We start from the raw sequence: 26,344 nt of genomic DNA on the forward strand, positions 1-26,344 counted from the left end.
GTTTTATTCTAAAATGTATCTACTCTAGAAATAGGCGAGGGCAATTGAGAGTACAAACTTCCAGTTACAAAATAAATAAGTCATGGGGAATGAAATGGACAATATGGCAAATACAGCCAACAATATTTTTAAAAGATGTGTATGGTGACAGACGGTAACTAGACTTAGCCTAGTGATCATTTTGTAATGTAAAGAAATATCAATCACTGTTATGCACCTAGAACACAATATTGCAGGAAAATTATACTTCAATAATAGATGGATGTATCAACTCTAATAAAGACAATAGCAACACTGTTTCTAGTAAAAAGTAAATAATAAAGCAAATTGTTCTTCAGTATGAGGATACATTCTTTTTGACAGGGACCATTTTTAATGTCTTCATTGATTTTGTTACAGTATTGCTGGCTTTCCCTGGTGGCTCAGAGGGTAAAGCATCTGCCTGCAATGCAGGAGACCCGGTTTCAATCCCTGGGTTGGGAAGATCCCCTGGAGAAGAAAATCGCAACCCACTCCAGTATTCTTGCCTGGAGAATCCCATAGACAGAGGAGCCTGGTAGGCTAGAGTCCACGGGGTCTCAAAGAGTCGGACACGACTGAGCAACTTCACTTTCACAGTACTGCTACTGTTTTATGTTTTGGCTTTTTGGCAGCAAAGCATGTGGGATCTTAGCTCCCAGAACAGGAATCAAACTCGCACCCCCTGCATTGGAAGGTGAAGTCTTAGCCACTGGACAGCCAGGGAGAATCCCTGAGAGCATTCTTTGTTTTAGAAAAGGAAAATGAACATCTCTCACTACTTCATGGTCTTAACAAATACCCCAAACTATCCAGAGAACATAAAACTCTTTAGTGTATGATTAATATTCAACTGTGGTTGGATGGTGTCACTGACTCAAAGGACATGAGTTTGAGCAAACTCCAGGAGATAGTGGAGGCCAAGGGTCTTGAAGAGTCAGACACGACTCAGTGACTGAATGACTACTACAACAACAACATGAATGAGTCAGCAACTTCCAGACAACTACTCTTTACCCAGGAGAAAAAAAGAAGAATCCCAGCTTGGCTTTTTTCCATCAAATAATTGGCTCTTTCCCAATTACTCACATAACTCAAGTTTGCTTAAGTAATGTCAGCTAATTTGATTATATTATTCAAGACTGAATCATGAAGGCAAATGAAATAGAATTAATTCCAAAGCAAACGTATCTATTTTACTGTTCCATACTCAAGGGGGTTATTGAGTGATTGCTTCACCCCACTGGTGTGCATACTAAAATTGTATTGGGGGCTTCCCAGGTGGCTCCGTGGTGAAAGAATCTGCCTGCCAATGCAGGGTTCAATCCCTGAGCTGTGAGGATTCCCTGGAGAAGGAAATGGCAATCCACTCTAGTATTCTTGCCTGGGAAATCCTATGGACAGAGAAGCCTGGCGGGCTACAGTCCATGGGGTCTCAAAGAGTCAAACACAACTTAGCAACTAAACAACAACAACAACACACACACACCATCTGTCATCGCACTAAAATTGTGTCAGTATTCAGAGGCAGTGATCAGAGGGGCCCAAGGACTCCGGGAAACTTGAACACGCGTTCTCTGAGAGTATGAAAAGAGGAGAGAGAAGAGGCCCCAGGTGATGCTTCAGAGCTGATGAGGATCACAAGCCACTTCCCTGCAGGGGTCCCTGACAACACTGGCCTCTGGAGCCTTTGAGGATGCTCCGCACTGAGCACTGATGTTGCCAGCAGTCTTTCTCCCAGGCTTCTTGCAGTACAAGGATCTCTCGAGGATATTGATTAGTACTTTTGTTGAGATGGAAAACACTTAACGCTGGAAAGAGAGTTATTCACACGTCTCCCCGCCACTTGGTCTTGAGTCAGGTCTGCACCTTGGCGAACGTGAGATCAGAACACAGAGGAAATCAGGAAGAGACCTGAGAATGTCAACTAGCGAACGCCCTAGATGTGTGATCGAAGACGGCTGGAGTTCACGGACTCCGGTTTTTTTTTTTCCTTTCCTCAGAATGGCTGTTCTGTAAATATCACTTTTGTGTATTCACATGGGGCAGAAATTTCATTTGGGGGACTTCCCTGGTGGTGCAGTGGTTAAGACTTTGCCTTCCAATACAGGGGGTGTGGGTTCCATCCCTGGTCAGGAAGCTAAGATCCCAGGTACCTGTGGCCAAAAACACAAAACACAAAACAGAAGCAGTGTTGCAACAGATTCGATAAAGACTTTAAAAAGGCTTCGTATCAAAGCCATATATATTTAAATATACATTTTTTAAAAAAGAAATTTCTACTGGGCCGGTCTGGCCTGATATCATCCCAAGCTTAAGTCTCTGTAGGCATCTGGTCAGAAGGAGCCCCTGCCCCAGGGTCCATGCTTTAGACAGCTCCACTTGGACCCTCTCGGAGGCCATGAGGATGTGCCCACCTGGATCCCTGCCCCCATCGGCACCAGAGGTTTCTCCCCCAACAGCCCCAGCCTCAGCACTCGGGCCCACACAGGCTCTTCCCAGGATCCAGGTGCCCAGGAGTCCTGGATCGGACTATTCTTGTGAACCCAGAACCTTCCCTCTCCCCGTTGCCTGGGAAGCATGTCACCAGGGTGTGCAGCCTCTCTACTGCAGAAACAAGAAAGGTCTCCCTGCTTCCAGTCCGGCCCAGTGGGCTGTCCACTCACCCCACCGAGGGTGTCCTTCACTGTCTTATGACACCCCTCCCCTGAAAACTAGAGCCCCTTCGCCTCCTTCCTTCAGGCAGGGGTGCCAGGTTTGGCAAATGAAAATAGAAGGCACTTGGTTAGATGTGAATCTCAGATTAATGAATAAACGATGAGTAAGTTTTAGCATCAGTAGGTCAGATACCTGAAAATCATACGTAACCAGGCATTCTGCACTTCATTAGGCAACCTTATCTATGTGGCTCCTCGGGATTCAGGGGGCCCCTCTTCTGCCCCCCAACAACTCCTTGGGGTCCTAACAGTGCTGTATGTTATGGGTTATCCTTATTTTTTCAAAATGACAGCACAGTGATAGGTGAAAGGAACAAGAACAAAAAATGGTCTTGATAAAGATCAAGCATATTAAGTTCAAAGGCTTGGTTTACGGTTTTTCTTTAGTATGTATTTACTTGGCTGTGCTAGGTCTTAGCTGTGGCATGCCGAATCTTTGATCTTCATTGCAGCATATGGGATCTAGTTCCCTGAACAGGGATCAAACCTGGGGCCCTGCATGGGGAGCATGATGTCTTAGCCACTGGACCCCCAGGAAAGTCCCCGGCTCAGCTTACTTTTAACATTTCTTACCTAATAGATGAATTTAAGGCTATAAATTTTTTTACTCATTTCCATCACAACTGAGATACGTTACATGGTACTGCCACTGCCATTCACCTCTGAAGTTTGCACAGGCACTGACTTCCTGGTTAGCTGTCAACCTGAAGGGGAAGGGGAGGTTTTGCTAGTTTTTTGTAAATTTCCAAGTGGATAGGATTTTTGTCTCCTTCTCAGCACCTTTGATTTGTAAGATGTTTTATAGTCAGAAGATGTGGCCTGCGGGATTTATGCATTTTGGAATCTGATGAGATTTTCTTTCTGGCATAAAATATGGTAAGTTTTTATGAATGCTCCAAGAGGGTTTGTTGGCACAAAGTTCAGAGACAGCTGATAGATTAAGTTTGTTAACAGTGATGGTTGATTTTTGTCTAATTAATTTGCAGGTTTCTGAGATATGAGGATTAATATGTTCCGTTGTGGTTGGGAATTAATTTCTCACTGTACCTCTAAACATATAAACTCTCTCTTTCAAAGCTTTTAGTTGAACAAAGGTACATAACTATTTACCTTGACAAATTATTCCCTGCATAAATGGATGCTTTTTACCTTGCATTTTAGGGGCAAGGCTGCCACCACTGACCTTCTGTTAATATTTTCCTGGTATGTTTTTTCACTTTCTTATTTTCAACCTTTTGTGTCACTTCTTTCTTGTACATGGTCTCTTATAATCAAACTGTACACATATTTGTGGTGAATTTTACCGTTCAACTTGAAAATGTCCAAAAACAGCAGACTTTAACCCATTCATATTTATTATAATGAAAACTGAAAGTGTTAATTGCTCAGTCAACTCTTTGTGACACTATGGACTATATAGCCCACCAAGCTCCTCTGTCCATGGAATTCTCTGGGCAAGAATACTGTAGTGAGTTGCCATTCCCTTCCCCAGGGGATATTCCTGACCCAGGGATTGAACCCTGATCTCTTGCATTGCAGACTGATTCTTTAGTCTGAGCCACCAGGGCCTCACTATGATGAACACTATGTTGACATCTACTACTGCTATCTTATGTTTTTTTAAGATTTTTTGGTGTGGGCCATTTTTAAAGTCCTTACTGAATTTGTCACAATTTTGCTTCTGTTTTATGTTTTGACTTTTTGGCCCTGAGACATGTGGGATCTTAGTTCCCCAACCAGGGATCAAACCTGCAACCCCTGCATTGGAAGGTGAAGTCTTGACCCCTGGACCGACAGGGAAGTCCCTTGCCACCTTATTTTACACTTCTCTTTCTTTTGATGTCTTCTCCTGATGTGTACTGGATCAAATGAGCTGTCTTGGCAACAGTACACAGAAACTGATTCTTCTCCAAACACTGTTGGTAACAGTGATGCTGTGTGGCCTGCTGGTCGCTAGTTGAAATCTCCAGCTAATTCCTCACAGGATGTTAGGAGGAGGACTTACCCTCTGGACTAAGTCCCTGTGGGTCTTGAGCTTATTTCAGAAAGGGAGGGGAGGTGCAAGGGCAGAGGACACTGGGGAACAGACAGGCTGAAGGCTCAAGGTGATTGCTTTCACCATGAGTAGGGAGATATTTCCTTGATTTGGTATATCAAGCAAGTGAAGGAGGACACAGAAACTAAACATGGAAGGACACAACCCCAAGTGACGCGAATAGGTTTATTTGAATCTAAGTACAACCTACCCCAGCACTGGGGCCCTCACTCCAATTTTACATCAGGAATTGCCTCTCCGGCAACTAAGAGCCAGACTCAGTTGTGGCTCTGGCATGTTCCATGCGTGGAGTTGACTCCTCACGTGTCCAGCCAGTCCTTCTGAAGGACCCAGCTGTTCTCACCTACACAGACTCTCTCACATTGTTCACAGGACTTTTCCCCTGAGCACAGGACACTACTGTAACACAGGCTTGCACTGAGCCCACTGTACACACGGACCCTTCACCTTATGCCAACAGTGTCTTCTTGCCTCACAACACAGCACAGGGTTACTTTGGTGTTTTTTTGTTTTTTTTTACTATTTATTACCCGGCTTTCAGTTCATCCCAGTGACCCACTGCTGTTCTGACCTTTTAGGTGTCTCTTTCCCCAAGGTCCCTGCACAAAATAACTGTGTGACTCAATCAGAAAGTTCTTCTCATTCTTTATCCATCAGAGTCACAAGCTAAATTGAAGACTGCCTTCCTCGAAAAACGCCTATATACGCACAGGTACACAAAACTGCATACAGTTTAAGAAGGTTCTGGATCTCTTGGAGACCCATCTATAGATCCTGGGTCTAAAAACTCAACATGACACTCCCACTCTAATTCATGATGCAGAGAAGACCTGGGCCAAGACCAACTTTACAGAGGAGGAGGCCAAGTCAGGGTGAACTCACTTTCTGAAGCAGTATGGGAGAGCAGGACTGATGGGGTACATGCAAAACAGGCTATAAATTGTGTAAATTTACCTGAAAATCAGTAAGAGCAACATACATGTGCTATTATCTTATTCTAAAAATGTATTTTAGTTGCATCTATTATACCTGTTTGCTGTTTAGTCACTAAGTCGTGTCTGACTCTTTGTGACCCTGCAGACTATAGCCCATCAGGCTCCTCTGTCCATGGGATTTCCCAGGCAAGAATACTGGAGGGGGCTGCCATTTCCTTCTCCAATATTATACCTGCATCTGAACAATGAAAGCGCTTTGGGTCAACGGGTCACAGTCCACCAAGACCTCCGCTGACACGTGACAAACGCAGGGCCCGGGAACCTCCGGAGCTGCTCGTGTGCCTCTTAATATTTTAAAACATAAGGTGAGAATGATTTACTTAAAATGTCTTTGTGTCCTTCTGACCTCAGAATTACTCTACCTGACGCACACCAGGAGAGGGAACCAAGCGGTAACACCTGGAGGCCTCCCTGCGTGCGGGGTTTGGGTGACACTGGCTAGTGGGAGCTGGAGCTCTCCCAGAATTTCTGAGGCCCTTGGAGTGTGTGTCTCAGGGCTGCCCTCCCCTTAACTATTGCTGGGTGGTACTTTGTTGTTCTGCCCCACTTCAGTCTGGACACAGCATTTAGCCCTTCCATGAGTTTCTGTAAGAAATCCACTCAGACTGAGCATCCCAAGACTTCAGGGGGAAGGACTGTGGTTGCGAGGGTCCATACGGGACAGCATGCAACCAGACACCACCCTGCCCTACTGGGTCCCTCTCTTCAATTCCCTTCCCAAGTCCACTCTGTATCTTCTCGTCTCAGACTATATACTGGGACACTCAAGTTCTTTGCTTTTTCACTACGTGGAGCCATTTAGCCTTCTCCGGGTCCCACCCCAAATGCAGATGTCCAGACCCATCACAGTGCTCAACAGGACAAAAGGACTCCAGATAACATGACTCATCTTCCTTAATAGCCAAAATAATAATAATAATAATCTGTTACATTACTAAAGGTTAGGCACTTCACGGGCTTTCCAGGTGGCCCTGGTGGTGAAGAATCTGCCTGCCAATGCAGGAGACATAAGAGATGCAGCCTCTATCCATGGGTCAGGAAGATCCCCTCGAGGAAGGCATGGCAACTGACTCGTGTTCTTTCCTGGAGAATCCCATGGACAGAGGAGCCTGGCAGGCTACAGTCCATAGGGTTGCAGAGAGTCAGACACAACTGAAGCGACAGCACACAAGTACTTTATATGTGTTTATTTCATTTTCTCAAATGTCTCCCAGGTTAGGTTATTTTCAAAACCATTTTACAAATGAGAAACCTGAGGTTCAGAGAAGTTAAGCTCAAGGTCACAGAGTAAGGGCTCTATCACCTTCCACCTCCCCAACCCTCTTCATCTCAATCCGTGTACCAACTCGGCAATACAACTTATACTGATAACCTGCTTCCTGCCCTGTGATCGTATCAACCTCTTTCTCACCTCTTCTTTAGGGTTTGATTTCATCGAGTATTTTTTCTATCTTCTGATATTTGCTTTCACTTATTATTTTCAAATTGCTGAGGATAACAGCAGGTTGTACAGAAAACATTGCTTAATAATTTAAATTTGTGGGAATAACTGAATCAAGTGTTGGAAGGCCCCTGGGAAGGCATCGGGAAACTGGGAAGTGAGCCGTGACTTCTCGCTCTCACACCTGAACCCCCAGCAGGCACAGGAGTGACTTGATGGGTGAACGTGAGTGGAAGTGTGACCTCTCTGCCCCACCCCACTCACACTGAAAGGGTTGTCTGGATTACTTCCACCTCAACCAGAAGTGGAGCATAGACTCACCCCAAGAGGCAGATGGATGCCAGACCCACTATCAGAGACTGTGGCTTGAGTCTGGGCCACCACTTAGCTGAGAGGTGTCAGGCCTTAGCAGAGGTGGGTGACAGCCATCAAGGGCCACAGCAGAGCTTGCAAAGTGAAACAGAAGCCTATGGGCAGCATGCAGTAACTGTTTAGTCACTCAGTCGTGTCTGACTCTTTGCAACACTGTGGACCCTCAGGCTCCTCGGCCATGGGAGTTCTCAGGCAAGAATACTGGAGTGGGTTGCCATTTCCTTAATACAAAGACCAAAATGGGTCACACAGGAAACGTGAATTAATTGCTACCTTTAAAAATAATTAAATTTTAAGTAAAAATCTGGATTGTTGGTTTTTCCTTAAAAGAGCAGACCATGAGGGACCCTGAGGCCTGGTTTCCACGATGGAAACCAACAGCTACTGCTGAGCAGGCCATCCTCTCAGGAGGGTGGGCTTTCTCCAGTCTGCCACAGACCTCATGATTCCCTAGTCAACTGCTTGTCAGATGTGAGGCAGGGCGTCCTCACATCTTGGTTTGCTGGGATGGCCCCTGTTTAGGCTTGTTGTCCATGTTTGAGTATTAACAGCAACCTCTTCACTATATCATATGGTCACCTAGATGTAATGCACAAGCCCACTCCACCATATACAGACAGACAGACAGACAGACACACACCCCACCAAATCCATACCACTGTATGTCAAGCACAGAACCCTGTTATAAAGTGATTTTATTAAATTGATCTGGACATACTGTAGGTCAAATAATATTTTCCAAAGGTAACAATTATGGACTTTAAAGCTCGACATAAAATTAGTAGCTTCAAAAGTGTTAGTCATATTCCCCAGCAACAGCATGATAAAATAATTCAACTATGTAGAAATATAGAACTCTAGGACTAGCTGGAAACTCGGAAATCATTTAGCCTAATGTCCTCATTTTGTATGTGAGAAAACTAGACTCAAAGATTAAGCGATTTTGCCCAAGCTCACATACCTAATAGTAATAAAGCTAGAAATCAAACCAATTTTTCCTAAAACTAAAATTCTATCAGTGATATTTCAACTGGCTCGCTATCAACTAAAAGTCTAGGCTTTTCTCTAATGCTCCACACTACTGTGACATGAAAGAGGGTTAAGACACTACAGTAAATCGTAGTCGAGGAATTCAGGTCTGGAAGGGGCTTTATCAAATAACTAAGCCAGCCCTCTCTTCGCAAAAAGGAGGAAAATTATGTGAAGTGACTTCCCAAAGGCTTAACAGAGCTATCCAGATGAAAACTCAGATGGTAACACATGTACCCCGCCCAAATCCCATCTTCTACCTTCACCCACTCAGTTATGTGCCCCTTTTAAATCTCCTTTATGCGCTGAGGTTTTAGTTATACAAAAACCCCTTCCAGTCAAACAGAAGAAATTAATTCAAATATGAAGAGAAAATCAAGCTTTGTTTCTTATTTCGGTGACTATTTCGGGTAGTTCATTTTCCAACCTCTCAAGACAGTGGACAGACGCTGCTAACCTGATCACCCAGTTCAGAGCTTTCAAAAAGCCTTAATTTCCCCCAAAGACTTCCTGAGCAAAAAGGACATGTGGGAAATCAAGGAAAACAGGAATGAGGAGGGAAACAAAGTTCAAACTTAGTTGCTTTTTGTTGTCATTGGGGACTTTTGGTCTTCTAAACATTCCTGGAGTTCCTCCATATGAGTTTTTAATATCAATGTAGCCAAAAAAAAAAAGGGGGGCCTATAAACGTCAGGATACTGAGGGTTCAGCATCTCCCCCGCCCTGCTGCTCACTACACTCACTGCCGGGCCGCGCCTTCTGCTCCGCCCACTGCGCACCGCAGGGCCGCCCCACCTGCAAAAGCTGGGCACCTGCATTCCACAGCCATCCCTGCGCCGCCCTCGCCCGCACAAAGGCCTCCCTGACCGCTACCTACCACCTCCCCACCCCCCCCACCCCCCCCACCACTCTAAATCATCACCCTAGGTTATTTTCTCCATAGCACTTATATCACTATCTCACACTACGTTATTTGTTTACTTGCTTATCATCTGTCTCCTCCACCAGAAGTCAACTCCACGAGAGTAGGGCCCTTGTCTTCTTACTCAGTGGTATCCCCCGCAAGGGGCACAGTGCCTGGCACATAGGAGGTGTTCAATAAATATTTGTCCAATGAATGAAGAAAGAAAAGGAGAGGTTAACAGAGACTTTCCTGCCTACAAAGGAACGGATATGTAATCCTACACATTATTGCCCAAAATTACAGAAACTATTATTAGGGACGCCTCCTACCATCCGCTTCTCCTACGGGATAGTGGCTCCACGTGTTACTAAAGGAGCCCCAGAGGGCAGTTCTGGATGGAGAAAAGTCCTAACTCTGCTCACTTCCTCCTCCCTATTTACATTCAGCTATTTCCCCCCCCCCAAAAAAAACAAAAAATATTCAAGTTAAAAATGTGATGTAGCCACTAGAAAATTAAAGTCTAACATAGTGACACAGTGATTAGCAGAATTCACAAAATTAAAGTTCAAGGGCGTGTATGCTTGCCAATGATTTTCTCTGATAGGCAAAGTGGCCATCATGAGTCACCTAAAACCTAAAATGAAATTTGATGCCATCTAGGAAGGGGTGGATATTTATGGGCATTTGGAGGATACACGGATAAAGTGAGTGCAGAAGTAACGGGATACATGGACAGATATGGAGAGGCTAAACCAAGTGGTAACCTCTGAAGTGCCAGAACACTACTTGGTGGGAGCTGGCCGTTTTCAGATGCATTCACCTGGGATCAAGAGAAGGAAGATCGTGAGTTCCTGAAATGGAGCAGTATCTGGGCTTTTAGGTTAAGTGTAGACAGAAGGTGACTTGGGAGGCTGCACAACAACCATGGTTTCCTGTGTAGTTATTCCACCAGAATCCCAGGAAATGCACACCCACGACTGGACCTCACAGCCTGCCCTGGGCACGCACACACAGGCTCTCCAGATTCACAAGTTGTGCAACACACTTGGCATAAATCCAAAAGCTCACCCTCACACATGCCTCCTGGAAAACAATGTTCTGCTGGGTCCTGCTGTAAAAATTTCTTGGATCAATGTAGGTATTTACAGGGTTTTTCCTTCCTAGTGGCACTTATGGGTTTTAAGAATTTTTTTTAACTCTTAGCAAAACACTTTATATAACTGATATTTTGAGATGGTTTCTCTCCTTTGTGTGCACTCTCTGGTGGATGCAGAGGCTGGTGCTCTGACTGAAGGCCTTCCCACACTCATCGCACTTAAAAGGTTTTTCCCCAGTGTGCACTCTCTGATGGATGCAGAGGCTGGAGCTCTGGCTGAAGGCCTTCCCACACCCACAGCACCTATAGGGCTTCTCCCCGGTGTGCACTCTCTGATGGATGCAGAGGCTGGAGCTCTGGCTGAAGGCCTTTCCACACTCATAGCATTTATAGGGCTTCTCTCCTGTGTGGACTCTCTGATGCATGCAGAGGCTGGAAGTGTGCCTGAAGGCCTTCCCACACTCTTCACATTTAAAGGGCTTCTCTCCGGTGTGCACTCTCTGATGCATGCAGAGGTTTGAACTATTGCTAAAGCCCCTTCCACACTCACTACAGACATAGGGTTTCTCACCTGTATGAACTCTCATGTGAATCTGCAGGTGTGAGCTCCAATTGAAGGCTTTGCCACACTCGTAACACTTATAGGGCTTCTCCACTGTGTGGATTTTCTTGTGTCTGTTAAGTTTGGTCGTAGTACTAAAATCCTTACCGCAATCATCACATTTATAGACCTTCTCTCCTGTGTGGTCTCGCCAATGAATATGAAGTTCTGATATATGAAAGAAACCCTTGTCACACTTGTCACATTTATGGGGCTTCTCAGCAGTGTGAATTTTCTGATGCATAAAAAGATCTGCTCTCTCAGAGAAAAACTCCCTGCACATGGGGCACTTGTAGATCATGGTTCCTATTTGGTATCGTGACTTAGAGATTTCCTTACAAAGACTACAGTTACAGGCGGCTGTCTCAGAGTCTCTCATTTGGCCATGGCGGCGTTTATCTCAAGCTGGCTCTATGCGGGAGGTCTGAGGTCAGCCTAAGCTTTTCCCTGCCTGTCTTTCTATGGAAGGTTTCTTCCTGCATAGTGTTCCTCACTCAGTATTATTATAGATTATAAAGTGACATGTATATCCACATCAACTCTGGAACTCATTAACACAGCACTTTCTTTTAGATCCTGAGCTGTCAACATTCCAAGAGGCTGCCAAGGTGCAAGCCTTTGTGCTTTTAAGCCCCTGGAATCTTCCTCTTGCAGAATAATCTCGTCCGCCTCACTTGCAGGGAAAGGCCTGCCCAGTGTCCCCCGTGGCCGAGGGCGCGGTCCTGCGTGCTGGCCTCGGGCCCCGGGAGCCTCCCCTTGCAGAGAGTCACTATGGCATCTTGCTTCCTTCGCATCAGACAGGAGCCTCCCAGGAAGCAAGCACCGCGGGTCCAGGTGCGTCAGTCCTTCCTTGTGAGGTCTCCCTGCACAGCTGTGGCTCTGGCGGTCTCCTGTAACAGAAACGTAAACACATACACTGAAAATGCCTTTCTCGTCCAGAAAATTGCCATGGATTCTATAATTAATTTCCAATAAGCGAGACAGTGGTGACACAGACCTTCTGTGATCTTGAGGAAGGAGCTCTCTCTTCCAGAGATGTGTCTCTTGGATTTGCAGGTCTGAAGAAGAGAATTTGTAGATATCATGCTCCCATTCACAGCCCAAGCACATAATCCAATTACAACCACTGACTGTAATTATCTGAGCAACACCAAGGGCTAATATTATTGAAAAAGAGAAGAAATCCTCAGAAGACCTACATGTGAGTATGAGAAGCAGCTGTCTACACAAAGGAGCAATAAGGAAAACTCCCTCCACTTGGAACCTCAGAAGGATCAATGCTGTTGCTTCTGTAGCTGAAACACAATACTGAGGAGCCCTCCAATCCAGAGAAAGTAAACATGTGACACGTCGGCATCAAGAGTCATTCCCTCGCTTAACTGTCCCAATGGTTTCCCGATGTTCTTAGAATCCCAATTCTTAACCTAAAACCCAAGGTCCTGCATGACCCTGCCCCCACCTGCTCCAACCTCACACACGGCTGGGTGTGTCAGCTGCCTCTCTCTCCTCTTCCTCAAGAAGGCTCCTGGCTAAGACTCTATTTAAATCTCTTATTTGATTCCTTCAAAGTACAGTGAACTTGTAATTATCTAATTGTTCCTTGCTTTTTGTTCTGTCTCCTGTGCTAGAAAGTAAACACCAGGAGGGAGGAACTTAGTATGTTGCTCACTTACATTCTGGCCAAGCAGAGGTGTTCAATGGATACCTACTGGATGCATCCACAGGATACTTAATGACACCTCCTCTCTCCTGCAGATATGTACTGCTTCATTCTGGTACAGCAGATAAAGGTATATTTTCCACTGCCTTATTACCAGACCTTTGATAACGAACATGGGACAAAATATACACCAAATAGACATAGAAGAAAATCCCCAAGTACTCAATCTGAAATCTTTTGAGGTTTAGGATGCCTTAGCTACATTTTCATGTCCTGTATTATGCTCAGCAAGTGATACTTCAGTTACTTACTTAGTTAATGAAATAAACAGATCTTAGAATAACATTCTCAATACTATGCTCAATACAAAGACAGGGTACAGAAGGGCTTGAGGAGGTTTCTTTAACATTAAAATCACAAAATAAGGGGAACTCCCCAGTGGTCCAGCAGTTAAGATTCCAAGCTTCCAATGCAAGGGATGCAGGTTCAATCCCTGGTAGGGGAACAAAGATCTTACATGCCAAGCGACATGGCCCAAAAAAGAAAAAAATGCAAAATACACAGTAGTTTCCAGATGGAAGTGTCAGGATAATGTAATTCATCTCAACAACCAAGGTTTCAGCAAAAGAAAATATAATCAGTGTGTGAAAAATTATATATGCATCTATCTATCCCAAGATATACTGGCAAAATAGGAGATGGCCAGTTTATTCACTCATGCGGTACCTGTCACAGCAAAACTGCCGGCAGCCCAAGGCCCACCCACTGGGGAGGGCTTAAATCAACTATGGGGCTTCCTTATAGGGAACTACTGCTCAGCCATCAAAAAGAGGGAATGGGGACGAGCACGATGTACTGACACAAGTAAGCCCAGGTGCAGGTGCTGGTGCTGGTGGTTTAGTTGCTAAGTCGTGTCCAACTCTTGTGACCCCATGGACTGTAGCCTGCCAGGCTCCTCTGTCCATGGGATTCTACAGGCAAGAATACTGGAGTGGGTTGCCATTCCCTTCTCCAGGCCCAGGTAATACTATCTAGGAAAAAAAAAACAAGGCACAGATTAATATATCCAACCTGCTACCTTTTGGGCAAAAAAGGAGGGGAATGTGAATTATTTACATATATCTTTACGTGATGTATAAAAGTAAACATGGAGAAAGATAATACAAAATGAATTTTTTATTGAAGTATAATTTACAATATTCTGTTAGTTTCAGGTGTACAACAAGTGATTCTGTTATACATTTAGATATATATTCCTTTTCAGATTATGGTTATTGCAAGATATTGAGTATAGTTCCTTGTGCTTGAGTTGAGTAGGTCCTTGCTGTTTTCTATTTTATATGTAGTAGCATGCATATGTTAATCCCAAATGCCTATTTTATCTCCTCCACTCCTATTATCCTGCTTGGTAACAGTTAAGTTTGTTTTCTATATCTGAAAGTCTGTTTTTATTTAATATAAAATGAATTTAAACAGGAAGAAGAAGAAAAGGATGAAGTACAATTTCTCTGAATGTAACATTATGTTGTTCTGGCTTTGGAAACATATGTTTATATATTCAAAAAATGAAATTAAATAAACGAGAAAAGCAATTCCTAAAATTTTAAAACAAAATGAAGAAAATGAACCTTAACTTTCCCGTTATCCACAAAAAACTTTTAAGTACAGGAGACTGAGTGTCCATACTTAGAGGGAAATTCTGTTGATAAATAAAGCTGCAAAGAACTTAAACTTCTTTCATAGTTTAACTGAGTTATAACAAATGTATGTTCATAAAGTAGGATAATGCAAATAACTCATTATGGTAATGTTGTTAGGAACCAAGATTCAAAGTGAAATAAGTGAGATACTGACATAAAATCAAAATTAAGGAAAAAAATCTTATAATGTAAAATTTGATTTAGAAATATCTGTTTGAATTCATGTTTCCCTTCCTCTTTTTTTTTTTTCAGGGTATCCACCAAAAAGGCCTGTAAACAATGATAACCAACAGCAGTGGTCCCTTCTCTTATGGAACCTTCTCCACCAAATGGCACAGGGATCTTTTCAGAGTGGCTGGTCTCAAGGCCAGAGCAGCACTTTACACAGTGAGGCTTGGGACACCTTGTTATGCCAGAATGTGAGGAGTCAGGCCAAAGAACACAGATGCCAACTTATGAATAGACTCCCATTGGCCAAAACTGGGACAACTGAGCGTCAGAAGGAATGATGAATGTGATCCATTGAAACACACCAAATACACAAAATCCCCGAATTCACAGTGACGACAAGGGGTGGGGAGGCATGGAGAGAGAAAGAGGGACAGACAGAGACAGAGAGACAGACTCAAGGCACTAGACTAAACTGAAAGTTACAGAATACCAACTTTTACCTTTTTAGAAACTTGGCAATTAAAAGGAAAGCATGTCTTCCTCTATAAACTCTTTCAAGAGAATGCAACAAGCCAGCTAGCAAATGTGCAACTGTAATGAAATAAATGATTCAGACCATGGCAAGAAATGGGCAAAAACATCAGATGAAAGACTGATCAAGAACTTCTTATACTTTTGAGGATCCCACTATCAACCCTGGACCCCCTTATCATGTCAGCATACTCCAAGAGGAGCAAGTACACCCCCTGCCTCCTGGCCTGATGCCACAGGAACCACACGGTGTCACCTGAAACATTCTTGCCAAACGTGCCTCCTGTACTCCTTTTTATTTGAGGGAACTAGGAGGGACGGCTAGGGAACTACCAGGATGGATAGGGAACTATCCAGGTAGTTGCTACCAGGATAGCAGCAATCACCTGCTGCTAACCCACAGCAAGCCAGGGATACAAGCAGAAAAATAACAAAATGTGAGCCAGTCCACAGGACAACTGCCCATTTCTGCAACAAGTAAATGGTATGGAAAAGGTTGGAGGGGAGGATGGACTTCCCTGATGGTCTAGTGGTTAAGACTCTGCACTTCCAATGCAGGGGGCTTGGGTTTGACCCCTGATCAGAGAACTAAGATCCCACATGCTACATGCCACAGCCAAAAAAAAAACAAAAAAAAAAAGTTGGGGTGGGAGCTGCTCTAGATTAAAGACATCTGAGATATAACAATCAAATGTAACCTGAGGACCTACCTTCTTAGGAATTTGATTCAAATAAGCCAGCTGCTAAAACGGGACAACTGGGGAGATGCTCATTAGGGACTAGGTATCAGATTACACAAGGAACTGGGCTCACTGTATGTGGTATGATGATGCCTTTGCAGTTGTGTAAACCAATGTCTGTATTTTTAGAGATGTATACTGAGGCATGTAACAATGAAATGATGTCTGAGATGCATGTTAAAATACTTGGGCTAAATAAAAATAACAGACAAAGCAATGCGGGAGGACCGTTGTAACTGTTGAATCTAGGTGATAGATAAATAATGAATAAGACAGTCGATCTCTTCCTTTGTCTGTCATTTTTCATGATAACAAAACTGGCTAATACTGGGAAACATTCTTTGCCTGCTCCTCTCGCAATGACAAATAGACCCCCGAACCTGGAACACTGCACACAGGTGCACGTGAACCAAGCAGATGCAGCCCTTCAGTGGCTGCAACCTCAGCAGTCCATCCTGAGCGCGTGAGTGTGGGTGCACTGCAGAGCTGCTGGGGATGAAGAAGGGACACGGGGAGCAGCGCTGCATTCGGCTCCTCCTTCCCTCACCAGCTCAACTGAGATGCCATGGTTCCCCTGGTGCCCTCCCTTGGAGAGGCAGCAGCCAGGGTCAGGGCATCCATCCAGACTGGCCTCAGTGAAACTCTGCTGGCGACATGAAACTCCTGCAGTCGTCATGCGTGACCTTTCACCAGAGTGCCTCTAAGTGGGGAAATCGGGTACTGCCGTGCCTTCCAGGTAAAAGGCCTGGGCACAGCTGTAAGTCTCAACGCACTGAGCGCAAGCCATATTCTGCAGGTAAAAGGCCAGGCAAAGAATCTCCAGACTTGCCATGTGACCAACAAGAGAAGGACAAACAGGCATCAAGGATCCCCACCACAGCCTTTCCTAAAACAGCACCTGTCTCACTGCCTCTTCACAGACGGCAGACCAAGAGAGCAGGGAGGAATCACAGAATTCTACACACCGCAAGGGCACGATGCTCCCAAGAATCTCTCCCTCGAAGCATGTTTCCTATCCAGTGTCCCGTAAGAGCTTTCATGGGGACAGTGTGTATGACTGGGGGCCACCTGGGAGACCCGAGGAGGAAGTGGGCTTGCAGCTGAGGTCGCCAAGCACCACCACAGGCCATGTCCTGACTCTCCATGAGACTTCGAGGCACCATCAGCAAGGCCGTGCCTTCAACCTGCATGTGAGGAGACCTTTTCAAATAAGAAAGGTGCAGGCCGGCAGAGAAATGAGAGAAAAAGGGTTTTAAGTAGCCCAACTGCCCCAAACCCCACCTTTCATGAAAAGGAGTTTCTTCTCTCCCTGAGGTCTGTCCATCGGGAGATCTGCCTCATGTCAACTGTGTGACACCAACACCACCTCATCAATACCTGTCCCTAGGCCACTTAAAAGTAAGGGATCTAGGTGAATAAACAACTGTGGCTGAAATGCAAGGAAGTTAAAAAACAGATGAGCCCTAAATACAAAGAAACCACGTCCTGAAAGAACAAAAGGTCTGGGCCCTGGCACAGGATAAGGGTCACCTGGAGATGGAGATGCAGGATTAACGGGCCAGGAGGACGGGGCTGTTGCCCTTGGAGGGCTGATTGGGCCACATGTTCCCAAGTCTAGACACAGTTCAACTGGCGCTGTGACCAGGAGGCGGCACCGCTGCTGGACTGTGGCGTGAGGCCCAGCGTCTCCCGCAGTGGCCTTGACCTTCCTTGCAGGCAGCACGCTTGTTTCCTATGGCATCAAGCTTGGGCCGGGGGAGGAGGCACATGGGCTGTCATTTTCTTGGAGTTTTGCTGACAATGGTTAGTGGGCTCCAGAGTGGGAGAGGAGCCCACTCTGGTCCTACCTGCAGGGAGCAAAGGTCAAGAGGCAGGTAAAGAGTGGGGACACTGATTTTCTCTCCAAATTTCAGCCTGAATTTGTTGAAGAACTCAAAGGTAACAGTCCCTCTGCCTTGGGAAGAAGCTCATGAGGCTGTGCTGGGGAGGGGAGACTGGATGTGGACTTTGAAACAGGATTGTTTAAACACACTTCTGTGTGTGCCTTTCCTAGATTACCGTCTTTTACACAGCTGTCCCCAAAGTACGATTCTACATAGGAAAAATCAGTGAACTCATTTCTCATGGATTTCTTGTTGAAATGATCCAGTGGCTACAGAAGGACTCAGGCGCCACAAGGCAGGGGCTGGGGACGAGAGGGAGTGAGTGGGACACTGAGAGTCAGCACCCCCCAGGGCCCGGTACTGGGCCAGTGGGAGGCGCCAGTGCGGCCGTGTCCAGAGGACAGCCAGCTCCCCCACAGAGAGGCACAGACTGGGGAAGGAGACGAGTGGACGCTCCAGAACACTGACTTGGGCCTAGACACGCTCCACACAGGCTGGCTGTGAAATCAAGACCAAGCCCCCAATTGAGCAGGAGAGAAAGCCATGCAGACCTGTCAAGGCGGTGGCAGACAGCAGCCTCGCCCTCAGACCCCACAGCAAGCCGGCTGCTGTGGTGCGCCGTGTCGCAGGTCTGTCTACATGCTGTGGCTCCTATCGCGCATTAAGTATAGATAACCCCACTCTACAGTAGCCAACTCTAATAGCCCAGTCAAAGCTACGTCAACGGAGATCAAACTAACTTCCTATCCAGAACCAGACCTGTCAGAACCATATGGGTTTATGGTTCTGACATTCAGAGGGACAAGGGCATCCTTCCTGGAAAAGATAAAAATGAATAAAAAAAGAATTGGAAGGAAGACATTCCGATGCCTCCAGCGTCAACCAAGGCTCCTACTACCAATGGCAGTGGGCTGCACCAGCCACGTGACTCGTCTCCTCCCCACGTGCAGAGCAGGCAATTGTGTCCCAGGGCCTGGAGAAGGTTCTCAGAGACAATCAAAGGGCTGTAGCTCAGATGAGGATGCCTTAGACTAGTCAGGGTGAAAGAATCCCAATCAACTCCTAGTCTCTTAATTACTAGGAAGTGTTTTACAGGAAGATCCCAGTGTTCTCAGTTGCCTTAACACATATTGGTTCATGCCATGCTGTTGAGTGTTTGATATCTAAATGATACTCAGAGAATCCAGCCCACCTAGAAGCAGGCCCAGAAGAAAGGTGTCCCTGATGCCAACAGTCCTGGAAACTGAACTCAGATGCAGGATCAGCCTGTGCGAGAGTGCAGGCACACGTTCCACAAACACTCAGCCCCCAGTACTTGTTGGGCAGTGGGCTGCCCTCTGGAAGATCCTGTGATGAACACAGCCGTGGCTTCTGCCTTTGTGTGGCTGACAGTCTAGCAGGAGAGGCAACGGGCCCAGTGCTGTGCGAGTGGTGCTGTGGCTGAGCAAGGCCCTGGGGACACAGCTGCACGCCTGAGGGGCATCCCAACTGGCTTCCCATCAAAAGGAAGACGTCCAGTAAACTCTACTTTTAAACTGAAACCAAAAGGAGGAACCCTTTTGGAGGAACTCACCCTGGGGAAGGGCAAGTGTCTAGAGACAGCCAGGATGACCAGCCCTAGGAACGCACTTCAGCACATGGGAGGCAGAAGGGCGGGGTGGTGGGCAGCTCTGCCCCCCCTTAGCTCTACCAGATTATGGTTTCCTATGTGATGGGAAAGGGCGCTTTCTTAGGATAAAACTCTAGGATTTGAAACCGAAGGGGAGTGGGGAGCAACAGGCAATAATGCTCTGTCTGGAAACAGGAGGGGAGGCTTTCTAACTTACATGTAGCTTCTGCCGTGTCCACATGGCCTCTGATGCCATAGGACTCTGTCCCCAGAGCCCGGTCAGTGAGGGAGTGAGGCTCCTTGCTGCAGGACTGAGACAAAGCTGGCCTACTGTGGAGTGTATGCACCTTCACTCACCCGTCCCCTCCACGTCCCTTTCCACTGCAGCCATGACTTTACTGTCCCCCCAGATAACCACAAACCCTGCCAGGGAATCATCTGCCAGCAAATCTTAAGACTGCACACCCTCTAGTGGGCCAAGACTATGAAGAAGCTCCAGCCTCTCATCCTCATCACCAAGAAAACATTTCAGAAAGATTACACTCTTCTGTAGACATCAAAGCCTATGAAACCTACCACCCATCCGACAGCCTAGTCCTGAGATCGAGAGTCTCCGTGCGGCCCCAGCCCCGTGGCCCCAGCAGCCCTCACTCCTTCACACTCAGCCCACTGAAAGCTGCCTCTCCCCCAAGAATGGCACTTTCTGCCCTTTGTCATTCTGCAAAACACACACTTCACAGCTCTCCCACTTATTTACAGTGTGACTTTAAGCAAGTCATTTAAGCCTAAGACTCAAAGACCTTGAACATATAAGAGAAATGATACTCATACCTCTATCTCTCGGGGCTGTTACAAACATGAAATGAGACTGTGCACGAGCCCAGGCTCCATGTGCACACCCCTCTGATCTTTTCCTCAGCTTGCTGCATGTTGGGAAGGCTTGCTGTTCACTGGAGGGCAGCTTCAGGAGCCTGCAGTGCTCGGCTATTGTCCGGTCACCTCCCTGCGTCTGTTCCCTCTCTGGACCATGTGCTCATCCCTATTCCGGATCACCTCTCCCTCTCAATGCAGCACTGAGGAGCCAGTAATTCAGTGCTCTATCCTCCTGGGGTGAAAGCCAAGTCTCCAGATCTTTCTCTTGAGTTGGGGAAAATGCTCATCAATACTGGCTGTAGAATGACAAAGAAACTCTTCTCCCTAAAAATTCCTCTTGTATCCAGTTTCGTAGCTCAGAATAAGGCTTGGTCATGGTATCCATCACTTTCCTGTCCCCTTTCTGTGTGTCTCTGCTACCCACAGAAATGGTCAAAGTGTGCTCTAAAATATGCCCTGCACATTCTGCTTTCCTCACTCACTCCAGGTTTAAGGCTCCTCCTCCAACACACTAAACCAAGAGCCTGACAAATGGCCTGGTTCATCTTACAACCATGCTCCGGCAACAGGCAAGAGGTCAGATGCCTTCAGGGTCGGGTAGGGAATAGAACCATGTGCTCTTGTCCACTTGAAGACATCAGGGGTGAGTGGGCCCCTCCCACCTACTCTCCCTTAAAAGCATTCACTCCTACAAATACAATGTCATCGGGCTGAAAGTGGTCCACCAGCTACAAGCTGAGTCTCTTGCAAAAAACCCAACCCATGAGCAAGGGACACCAAACAACCATCCAACCCTGGGAGGCTCAGATCTTTGCAGCTGCTGTCCTAGACCAGCAGTTCTCAAAAACCAAGACTCTTGAGGATTCCAGACCCTTACAAAACAAGATCAAAATGACTTTCAAGATAATACTAAAACGTTGCTTGCTTTTTTTCACTGTGCTGACACAGGCAAACGCACTGGCTGGCCAATGTGCTTAGGCTCCTCACACAAAACCCTGTGGCAAAGGCATCAGTGGTTGAAAGATTCTTCACCTCCAGGGGTTCACAGTAAAAAAAAAAAGTTCCACTTAAGAATACCCTTGAAGAAGCAATAAAAAATAATTCTTTAAATCTAGACACTTTTATTATATTTATGACATTTATGTTAAACATATGTTCATTATTTATATTGATATGAAATACACACACATATATTTTAATGTATATTTATCATATTCCTGGTTAAAATGGAACCACATCAGGTCACGTACCCAAGCACAGTGTTGTCTCAAAAGAACGCTTGTCTAACTGTCTGAGCTGCAAACTCAACCGTCCTCCTCTCGACAGAATGTCATTTTTACTTGAGTGACTACACACTTGCTCTGCAGACTGGGGTGCAGACATCTCAGATAACAGGAAACTGATGGCATTTATTGCCAACTGTCAAATCTGAGCTTTCTAATGAAAACTAGAATCTGGGAAAACTCCTGTCTGTCACCATGGGCTCTCTAGTTTCCTGAGACTTGAAGACTGTCCTGATGAAAACAACAGTAACACTAACCATGAGTTTTCTGATATTATACATAATGAAATGTATGAACATTTTCCGCCTCTGCAAAAAGTGAGCTGATGTTGTCCAAACGACCCATGTGTCAGGTAATACATCATCGTGGGTAAAACATCTATTCAAAGTGCAGGAAGAGACCGGGAATTTTAACACAGGATTTCAGATTGCACACTGCAAATAATCTGCAGGAAACCACCACTTGTCAAGTTTAGTATCAGGTCACAAAGGAACTCACAAGTACCTGAAAAGGCTACTGAAACCCCCTTTTCAGTTCCTTTGTCTGTGAAGCTGGATGTCTTCACCTACTTCAGCTAAAACAACACATTGCAAGAGACTGAGCACAGAAGCGGACATAAATATTTATACCACTCTTCCTACTGTTTTTTGTTTTAGAAATGTATTATTTTCATAAAAACATAATCTGTGTTAATGTGTAATGAGTTTATCATTATTTTTAAATTAATACTTTTGTAAAATTTTAGTCTTCATTTCTATTATAAGTATCGATCCCTGTAATCCACATAGACAGAAAGCCCTTTGAGGTCCTTAATAACAATTTTTAAAAGTGTAAAAAGATCCGAAGCCCAAAAAGGGATTGAGAGTCTATCTCAAACTCACTTTTTTTTAAAGCTGAAAATATGGGAATAAACTGTAAGATGAACAGTTAATTGTAGTCAGTCATTTCCATCATCAGCCATCATTATTCTGGGTGTAAGATACTATAGATGTAATGATACTCCTCTAAAGTAACCCCAAAGTCAAGTTTTGTCCATAAGAAGACTGAAAAATAAACACTACAAGAAATAATTCATTTAAAAGGATTCAGAAATTATCCCATTAGGCAGCAACCCCTGATGTGTTCCTGTAAGACCTTGATTATCTCTGGCCCAAAGGCCTTGTGATTTTTTATTATCTTACATGGCTCTCCCTGGACATGCCAGATGCCGCAGTTAGTAAAGAGAGAACATGGAACCTGTCCCCAGCCATAAGGAAGTCCCAGAAGTCAACTAGCTCAGACATTACTCTGGCCGCAGTACAAGGTACCTCTATTTGACCCTCTTCTACAAGTCTTGGAACAAAAGATAAATGGAAAGACTGTTTGGGTGCCTAGTGTCTGCATATTGCCGAGGAACAAGGCTAAGAAGTTCAAGGCCACCCCTCTGCATGCCACAGAGATCTGGGCAGACAGCAGAGGCAGTGTCTATCTCCTCACTGACCCTACTACACCTTCAGAAAATTCCAGTCTAAACTACACATCACACAAAGTAGTGTCGACCTAGATACTCAACTCCATGGGCCCAATCCACTCATCTTTGCTCAGCTATCTACCTCAGAATAACTTAAATAAGCAGTCACTCGTCACTCATTGATCAGGACTCTGAATGCCACATTCATTCTATTTTGTTTCTATGTCACCATCAGTCCTCGAACGGAAGATACAGCAGCCTGGAAGACACCCACGCTGGCTGCCCAGGGTAGGCTCATGTCCCCAGAAAGCCTTTCCAATTTCCAACACTTTTCCCAGTACCTCACTCCTAAGCTACCAAGGCCACTTTTCCTCATTCTGGTCCCTCTGCACATGCCCTGGGCTGCCTCAATGGCAACAGGTCACAGGAAGCCCCACCTTGTAAGGTCCTAGACCTCTCACCTAGGGGCTGGCTTCCCCTAACACTCTACAGAAGCCACTAAGGCCTCCACCTGGTTTGCTCCCCACACGTCTTCACCTGCCCTTGCTGACAAATCCCCAGGCCAAGCCCCAGCCGCCAGGCCGCTCTTCTGAGCTGGTGCTCTCACTCACACAGGTGAATGGAGGCTTCCTCGTCTTTCCAGGCTAACTTTAGCTGAGAGCGGAGCTTCACTTACAGTGATTCAAGCGCACACCTCTCTCCTGAGCCTAAATGTCCTGCAGTCAAATCCCTCTACAGCCTCAGAACGTGGGCTGGGCTTCTACCCACCCCGGGGCCCATGCAGGTGCTTACACACTGCACCCTGTCACTGGAGCGCCATGACCTCGGAGCAGGGCTCCTGAACTAGTCAGTCAGTCACTGGCCGCTGGCTGCTGTTGGTGCGCATCTACTCAGCAGCACACCCTCACCTGTATTCCCACACTCCCGACCTGGCGCCAGAGCGGCTCTTCCTGAATACACCACTGATCATCAGTAGCCTGAGTAATTCAGAAGGACAATTTCCCCAACAGTAGTGAGGTCAACTTTTCAGATTGGTCAAAGGAGGTTCTGACTGAGCAGGAGTCTCCAACTCAACTTTAACAACAACAGTGAATTTCAGGACACTTTGGATGCCTTCCTCTTGCTTTGCTCCCTCCAGTTGGTGAGAAAAGACTCTGATCCAGTATGAGTCCTGAGCACTAGAGGAGAACCCTGACGCTGGTGCCCTTCAGTCACTTGGCCAGGATCTCCCAGGGAGGCCACTCTGTCCCCACCCCACCCACCTTTCCGACTTGGGGCCCCAGGTGTGTGGGCTCCTCTGCCCCCACCCGCTATTCCTGCCCACACGTCCCGAAGCCCTACACACTGAAAGTTCTAGGTTCCCTGCCCTCGCCCTTAACAAAGTCCAGTGGCCAAGGACGTGAGCTCTGGGTTTTATTGAGCTGTAGGGAAGAGAGCCGCTTTCCCTCGGTCCTTGGGATGACTGCTCTTTGTGTGACTTGGCCTAATGATTCCTAATGGAAAAAAGATAAAAGACAATATACAGAAAACTATAAAACACTGATGAAAGAAATCAAAGAGGACACTAATAGATGGAGAAATATACCATGCTCATGGATTGGAAGAATCAATATAGTGAAAATGAGTATATTACCCAAAGCAATTTACAAATTCAATGCAATCCCTATCAAGATACCGGCGATATTTTTCACAGAACTAGAACAAATAATTTCAAGATTTGTATGGAAATACAAAAAACCTTGAATAGCCAAAGCAATCTTGAGAAAGAAGAATGGAACTGGAGGAATCAATTTGCCTGACTTCAGGCTCTACTACAAAGCCACAGTCATCAAGACAGTATGGTATTGGCACAAAGACAGACATATAGATCAATGGAACAAAATAGAAAGCCCAGAGATAAATCCACATACATATGGACACCTTATCTTTGACAAAGGAGGCAAGAATATACAATGGAGTAAAGACAATCTCTTTAACAAGTGGTGCTGGGAAAACTGGTCAAGCACTTGTAAAAGAATGAAACTAGATCACTTTCTAACACCGCACACAAAGATAAACTCAAAATGGATTAAAGATCTAAATGTAAGACCAGAAACTATAAAACTCTTAGAGGAGAACATAGGCAAAACACTCTCCGACATAAACCACAGCAGGATCCTCTATGATCCACCTCCCAGAATTCTGGAAATAAAAGCAAAAATAAACAAATGGGATCTAATTAAAATTAAAAGCTTCTGCACAACAAAGGAAAACATAAGCAAAGTGAAAAGACAGCCTTCCGAATGGGAGAAAATAATAGCAAATGAAGCAACTGACAAACAACTAATCTCAAAAATATACAAGCAACTCCTGCAGCTCAATTCCAGATAAATAAACGACCCAATCAAAAAATGGGCCAAAGAACTAAATAGACATTTCTCCAAAGAAGACATACGGATGGCCAACAAACACATGAAAAGATGCTCAACATCACTCATTATTAGAGAAATGCAAATCAAAACCACAATGAGGTACCGCTTCACACCAGTCAGAATGTCTGCGATCCAAAAATCTGCAAGCAATAAATGCTGGAGAGGATGTGGAGAGAAGGGAACCCTCCTACACTGTTGGTGGGAATGCAAACTAGTACAGCCACTATGGAGAACAGTGTGGAGATTCCTTAAAAAATTGCAAATAGAAATGCCTTATGACCCAGCAATCCCACTGTTGGGCATACACACAGAGGAAACCAGAATTGAAAGAGACACATGTACCCCAATGTTCATTGCAGCACTGTTTATAATAGCCAGGACATGGAAACAACCTAGATGTCCATCAGTAGATGAATGGATAAGAAAGCTGTGGTACATATACACAATGGAGTATTACTCAGCCATTAAAAAGAATACATTTGAATCAGTTCTGCTGAGATGGATGAAACTGGAGCCAATTATACAGAGTGAAGTGAGCCAGAAAGAAAAACACCAATACAGTATACTAACACATATATATGGAATTTAGGAAGATGGCAATGATGACCCTGTATGCAGGACAGCAAAAAAGACACAGATGTGTATAGCGGACTTTTGGACTCAGAGGGAGAGGGAGAGGGTGTGATGATTTGGGTGAATGGCATTGAAACATGTATAATATCATGTAAGAATCGAAATGCCAGTCTATGTCTGATGCAGGATATGACACGCTTGGGGCTGACGCGCGGGGATGACCCAGAGAGA

The 26,344-nt window shown here is 45.4% G+C and overlaps 1 protein-coding gene across 3 annotated transcripts in view; it reads right to left on the minus strand.

Annotated features, from left to right (window-relative positions):
• Window positions 1-8,276: 8,276 nt before the first annotated feature.
• ZNF664 (zinc finger protein 664) overlaps window positions 8,277-26,344 on the minus strand; it is a 37,238-nt gene continuing 19,170 nt past the window's right edge. For all 3 annotated transcript variants that reach the window (XM_040250603.1, XM_040250605.1, XM_040250604.1), the window contains 2 exons: window positions 12,227-12,287; window positions 8,277-12,119 (listed from right to left, as the gene is read on the minus strand). In XM_040250603.1, coding sequence (XP_040106537.1) covers window positions 10,745-11,608 — 864 coding nt within the window. In that variant the 5' untranslated portion in view covers window positions 11,609-12,119; window positions 12,227-12,287 and the 3' untranslated portion in view covers window positions 8,277-10,744. The remainder of the gene's footprint in view (window positions 12,120-12,226; window positions 12,288-26,344) is intronic.

Source organism: Oryx dammah, unplaced genomic scaffold (genome assembly GCF_014754425.2).
Source record: "Oryx dammah isolate SB20612 unplaced genomic scaffold, SCBI_Odam_1.1 HiC_scaffold_12, whole genome shotgun sequence".
In the NCBI taxonomy this organism is placed as follows: Eukaryota; Metazoa; Chordata; class Mammalia; order Artiodactyla; family Bovidae; genus Oryx; species Oryx dammah.